Source organism: Podarcis erhardii, assembly GCF_964252035.2.
Source record: "Podarcis erhardii genome assembly, chromosome: 5".
NCBI lineage: Eukaryota > Metazoa > Chordata > Lepidosauria > Squamata > Lacertidae > Podarcis > Podarcis erhardii.
The window spans coordinates 29899763-29906126 of NC_138509.1; the positions used below are offsets into that span (position 1 = coordinate 29899763).

General features: G+C 45.9%; 1 protein-coding gene across 2 annotated transcripts; it reads left to right on the forward strand.

Annotated features, from left to right (window-relative positions):
* The first annotated feature begins 535 nt into the window (after positions 1–535).
* FAM241B (family with sequence similarity 241 member B) lies at positions 536–6005 on the forward strand. Of its 2 annotated transcripts, none has more exons than XM_081862011.1 (3): positions 536–667; positions 2527–2653; positions 4162–6005. In XM_081862011.1, exons 2-3 carry the CDS (start codon positions 2561–2563, stop codon positions 4438–4440), a joined length of 372 nt encoding a protein of 123 aa, XP_081718137.1. In that variant the 5' UTR covers positions 536–667; positions 2527–2560; the 3' UTR covers positions 4441–6005. The 2 variants fall into 2 exon arrangements, with proteins under 2 accessions (XP_081718137.1, XP_081718136.1); XM_081862010.1 differs by lacking the exon at positions 536–667 and adding an exon at positions 674–1205.
* The last annotated feature ends 359 nt before the right edge of the window (positions 6006–6364 follow it).

The following is a 6364-nucleotide window of genomic DNA, read 5'->3' on the forward strand; positions in this document are numbered from 1 at the left end:
CCTTACAATTCGTTACTTAAAAACTAAATTACGTATCGAAACTAACAGTGTTTCACATATATCATAGACCATGGCAGGTTTTCTTACCAATACATCAAAACTTATTCCTTCCAGTAGCACCTTAAAGACCAACTAAGTCAGTTCTTGGTATGAGCTTTCGTGTGCATGCACACTTCTTCAGATACACACTTATACAAAACTTATATTAATCTTTCCTCCAACCTGTTGCAATTCTCTCTTCTACCCAGCGGTTAAGGGTGCAGGGGGAGCCCTGCCCTGCTTTTCCCCCTTTACCCGGGGGGGGGGCGGGCGAGGAACACGCGGCCATCCCGAGGTCGGCTGGCCCTCCCTCCAGCCGCAGCCCAAACATCTGGAAGGCCCTGGTCCAGCAGAACTTCCTTGCGTCCGCCAGTGCCAGCTCTCTTGCCGTCGAGCAACCTGCAGTTCACGGAGGGCGCCGGAGGAGGGAGGTGCTCAGGTTTTGCAAATGCTTCTCGCCGCAGGATCTTGCTTTGCGCCTCTCCCTTCCCTCTCCTGCTTGCAACTTCCGGCGCCGACAGCCTGTAGGAAGCTGCCAAGCTTTAGTTGTGTCACAGTCGAGAGGAAGCAGCTGGAGGAGGAGCAGCAGCCGGAGACGTTTTGCACCAGCCGGAGGGGGAGAAAAGAGGCGAGTGGTGCATCTCTAACTGCTCCTTCAGCCCTCCCACCCCGCCGCCAATTTTGTTTTGCTTTATCCTCTGAAAGGGCAGCTCTGTTAGAAACGCAGAATCCTAAGATGCAGCCGAAGAAATGCGGATCCCCTTGGTTAAAGCAGGGCAGAATTACCTTCCAGGATTTTGTTTGAGCCAAATGCGGCGTGGGAAGTTGGTCCCTTTATCCGAGGGGGTTTGGGTGTCTGCCCTGGAGCAGCTGCAAGAATAAGCAGCGCTTTGCGAGCATGTGCAGAGTGCCCGTTTCCTTGTCAGAAGGGGTGGCTTTCCTCCCAAAGGCGAGGCTGGACATTCTAGGGCACCTCACATTTAAAAAAACAACAACTAAGCTCTGTTATCATAACTCGTAGCAGTGAGTCCCTTAATTCTGCTACCTGTGTTTTCTGCTTGCTTGTTAACTCTTACCCATGCGAGGTAGGTCAATATTGCAAATGTAGAGCTGAGCCTGACGGAGAAGTAGCGTGTCTAAGGCTACCTGGTGAATTCAAGCTGTAGGTGAGAAATTTTAACGTGTCTGGGGATTTTTCTAGTTTATGGCTTAATACTGTGTGAATCTGCCTGAGTGTTTTTTAGGGGAACTTGGATGTTCATCTCACTCCTGAAGTACATTATGTTGTGCTTTTGTGAAGCTGCCTTAAGTTGCCTCTGGTGAAAGGCGGTGCCTGATAAATAGAATAACAAAAATAAAAGATATGCATGGGCCATCAATCTGTAATGGTCCTCCTGACTGTAGTCAGGTCATGTATGACATCAGCATCAGACTGTCTTGCACCGTGGCATAACTGCTTTTATGGGACTGTTTCCCAGGTTTGTTTGAGTGCTTAGAAATCTATATTCAGATGCAGCCCTGGGGTCTAATCAAATGTGTGGAGCTTTCTCTAAAATCTGCCCTTTGTGATTTCTGTTAATCGTCCAAGGAATTAGAGACAGACTTTCACCTTTCTGTTTAGATATCAGGCTGCAGCCATTTGTCAGTTAACTGGATTAAACGATTAAAAGTCTTCTGACTCATCAACTGTGCAGTCCTATCCCTGCTTAGTCTGAAGTTAGCCCCATTGAATTAAATGGGACTTGCTCCCTGCTGACTGTGCCTAGGGTCATTCCTTGAAATGGACTGTGATTAATTGTTCTTCTCTCTCAGCTAGGAGAGATTAACTTTTCCAAGATGGTGTCTTGCGACAAATGCATGCATCATCTAAAAGCAAAGCATGCTTTTCATTTTCATTCTTAGGGTGTGTGTGCCAACTTAATCGATTAAAGAGTCCTGTGATTAATCCACTTTAACTGGATGATGATGGCTCTACTGTACAGGAGTGTGTGAGTCAGCCTTTCTTCTTGCTAGTCAAAGGGCTTGTCTGGTTGGGTTTTTTTTGGTAATTTGTCCCCCCCCCCCCGTGTTTCTATATGAATGATCCATGGAATAGATTTTTTTTGCGTACAGTTTAGGATTGTGTGAAAAGTGTGATAAGTATTCCAATCTGCACTAGCCATTGTGACCATGAAAAGAGGGGGGGTCAGTATTAATTGTGGAGCAACTAATAGAGAGTATAAAAATGTGCCTTCATGGAGTACTTTTTTCTGGGGGTATGCATACCCCTAAACATTTTGTGAATCTAAGTTTGGCCTCATTGAGGGGTAGTATTTCAATATGAGTAGGAAAATAAGAGAACCCCTAAATATTTTTATTTTTTTTAGAAATAAAGCACTGCCTTCATGTATATTAATTTGATATGTCCTAGCTTCTCTAAACTGCACTCCTTTCCCTAAGACAACAGTTGGAGCTTGTTCAAAACTCTTTTCTATTTTATGTTAACAGGGGTGGCAAAACAAACACCACACAACCCTTAAAGATGGTGCGGATTTTGGCCAATGGCGACATCGTACAAGACGATGACCCTCGAGTGCGACAGAGCACTCAGAACAGAGGAACCTCCTCTCGGCCGGTGAGGAGAAGACTTTTATGTGGTGTTTCAGTTTTGCTGGGAATTATTATATGAGGAACTTGAAAGGCTTCAATATTCCTGTTGCAAATGGATGCTTAATTCTGAAGTTTGGTCGATCTGTTCAAAGATTACCCCTTTAAGTACATGTGCATGTTTCCTCTAAAGTAAATTTGCAAAATTGAGCCAGGATTGCTTCCAAGTAAGCATGCACAGAATTGAATTTGGGCACTGTAATCTGAACCACCTTTGTACTGAACTTGAGATGGAGAGGGGGAGTTGGACTGGACCACAGTTCCTAACCCTGCCAGTCACTGCCCATGTGGAGTTCCCTATTCCATCTGCAAATATGCAGGCTGTCCGGTGAGATTCCTGAGGTGGCAGCCTGCAGAAAGACCCAATATGGGGTCCTCCAGGGGCAGGAAGGAGAAACTTGCTGGATCCTGAGTCGTCCCCACTGCTGTCACTGGTGCAGCAGATTTGCCTGCCCTTCTGGCCTGACTGCCACGATCAGCAGGGCTGTGGATGCTGTAGGGCCTATGTTGCTGCCTAGCCAGGGTTCACATGGCAGGCTTAGTTGTGAATCATCAATACTAATAGGGGTTTTAGTTCTCCGAAGGCCAGTCATTGCATATCAAAAACCACACCATTCACATGCTAGAGGGGTTATCAACAGACTCAGGGAAACACCAAGGTTTGTAGATGTTTGTTCAGAAGAAAAGCCTTGGGTGGGTGGGGTGGGAAAGATTAAGGGGGGGGGAGAGAGGAGGCCAAAAACAGTTTGGTGAGTACTGAGTGTGCTCACTGGTCATAAAATACTGACTTGATTATTTGGAACAGGAGTGGGACATTGGCAGAGGAGTTTGTCAGTCCTTCTCCACAGGCAACCCTGGAAATTTTAGCTCTTTGAGGGAGAAACAGCAACTCTCAGCAGCCTTGATGAATTATGATTCCCATGATTCTTTGGTGGAAGCCAGGACTGAAAAAGCGGTATGATACTGCTTCAAATGTATAGTGCAAATAAAACCAGGGACAGAACACGAGGGAGGAAGGGGAGGAGGATGGGATATCCTGAAGACAGGAGTGATCCACACTGCAGCATTTTGTTTCTAGCTCCATTTCTGTGTAGGCTGTGTGCCCCAGGGAGCCTTCTTTGGCATCTTAAGTCCAGCTGTCATAGATAGGATTGCAGGCTTACTGTTTCTTAAACCATGTTTTGTTTTGTTTTTTAATTAAGTTTTCTGCTGCATTTTAATGCCTTGCACTATTTTTAAGGATGAGGTGGAAATTAAAAATATTTTTAAATGTCTGTGGAATGTGCTCACTGAAGAGGCTTGTAAGTTTTTGTGCTGTCTCCTCATTTCTCAAAACTCTCTGTGGTAGTACCTCCTCTTTGGAATCTATGAACCACCCAAATGGCTGCATTTCCAGCTCTTTCTGGCTTTTACTGTATCTGTCAAACTGGATCCGGCACCATGAATTCACTCTGTTTCTCTGGGGTTCCTCTGCAGGGTTTTTTCAACATGAACGCAGGCCCTGCTCCACAACAACACTACCGCCAACAGCAGCCGCCGCCGCCTCAGGATGCAGCAAGGCCAGGGGAGCGCTCACTGCTTTCAGACATCAATCAACAGTTGGTGAACATGGGATTCCTCACGTGGAACCTTGGAAACCAGGTGGTGGAGCCAGTCATGTCCATCCTGCTGCTGCTCCTTCTCATGATGGTCGGCGTGCGTGGCCTACTCTTGGTGGGCCTCATCTACGTTGTCTCTCACTTAAGCCAGCGATGACAGGGACTTCTCTACAAGCCATGACTGCTGCTTGGCGAATGGAGAGCCACATTTCCTTATCCGGTGTGTGAGCGCATGTTAGAGAGAGAGTGGGGGGGGTGTCAAATGTGCCCCCGTTGTGTGTATGCGTGCCCATATGGGCTCCCACCCTCAAAATGTTATGTAAATAGATTTTGTAGGGGACAGAAATGAGTTGTGGGGGGAGGCAGTATATGGAGGGCGAGTTTGTGAGGGTACAGTTTCTTCTACTTCAGTTGGCTTCCTGCGGAAGCATGAAAAATTACTTTATTTCAGTGGCACAAGGCTCACTACATTTTTTCTCTTTGTGCTGCTCAGATTGTAGCAGTTGGGTGTGGAGGCAATCTCAGGGTTGTTGGTTAAAGCTTAGTTTTTTGACTGAAGGGGTGAAAAGGCAGCAGGTGGATCTCTCATTTGTTCTCTCAACAAAAGCGCTTAATGAACCTCGTATGTAAAAGGCAGTGTTATGAGATGACTAAGTAGGCATTGTTTATTGCCCTTAGAGAGGAGGTAGGTAACATGATAACTGAGAAGGTTTAAAGCAGAGGTGGGAAATGAGTGGCCCTTCAGGTTCAGATGGACTACAACTCCCACAATCCCTAGCTATTGGCCATGCAGTTTGGGACTGATTTGAGGTGGCATCTGGCAACATCTGGAGTGCACCAGGTTGTACAAGGCTGCATTACACTCATAATCTGGGAGTTGTAAAATGGATTGGGTTTGGTTTGGCACTCTTGGTCATGATCCGACCTTGAGCCTTTGCTTCCTTTGGTTGGAGGGGAAGACACAGGCCCCACATCTCTGCTGTAAAGCAAATTATATAGGTATAACACCTATCACTTCTGAGATGTGTGTCCAGGTCTTTTAAAGACAGGCATGTGCATGAAGATTGATTGAAAACCAAGCTTCTTAACTCAGGTCAATCACAGGATTAAAATACCATCTCCAAATGGAGGGAAGCTTGGGTTTGTGTGGAAATATCGATCATGGAACCACACTTTGCATAGTTGATAGGAGGCCACTCTGTAGCTAATCAGCGTACATGAGGAAGGGCAATTCTGAGAATTATTTTCCATGTTGGGAGCTGTATGTGTGGCCTCTGTACTTTGCATTGTCGCATACACAGTCCCCATGCTGGAGGCAACAGTGCTGATGAATGGTTGCCTCTGTGTGAGTGCTGGCTCCCGGGGTGCTCACTTGGGGTCTGCCTTAAGCATGAAACCATCCATTGTCTCATAATGTGTGTGTGGTTTGTGTGTGTTGCAGTGGGGGAGCCTTACTAGGTGAGTGTGCAGTGGGCATGTGTAACGTGGTTCTCACGTCTGTTAATTTACGTGAATGGACATTTCTGCGTCCTTGCAAAATGACTGGTGGGAGAACTCCCCACCCACCCACACTTTTTCCCCTGCTAGTGGTGGCCTCCTCTTGAAAACAGGAGTGGAGGAATCTAATCCAAGCAAAGGAAAGCTTTGTAACCACCTCCCTCAACTCTTTGTAATACTAGTTGCAAACTGTTCCTTAATACACATCTTTTGTTCCTTTCCAAATGGCTGTGGCTTCCATTCCTTTATGTGTTTGATCTTGGGCTGCTAATAATGAATGCTGCAAGCTTAAATGAAAAACTGGCTATCAACATAACTTATATTTCAGATTTATCCTGTGGACGTAAGGCAAGTTACATGTTTAAAACCAAAAGTATTACATTAAGCTGTAGAAATATAATGTCCACAACACTTTGAACACTCAAATGACTAAACCCTCCCATCTGAAGCTACACCAACAGCTCGACAGTGGCTGCTATAAGCTGATATAAACAAAAATACCTCTGTTTGCTTTTGGAAGTTGTTTTGCCTTGTCTAGATGAAAGACAGATCTGAACAGGCAGGCTGTGAGTGGGTTAGAATTT

What these genes read in the sequence shown, in the direction of transcription:
- FAM241B (XM_081862011.1), top strand. Translation starts at nt 2,561, where the DNA reads ATGGTGCGGATTTTGGCCAATGGCGACATCGTACAAGACGATGACCCT. An exon ending in GAGGAACCTCCTCTCGGCCG is followed by an intron (nt 2,654 to 4,161) that starts GTGAGGAGAAGA and finishes GTTCCTCTGCAG; the next exon opens with GGTTTTTTCAACATGAACGC.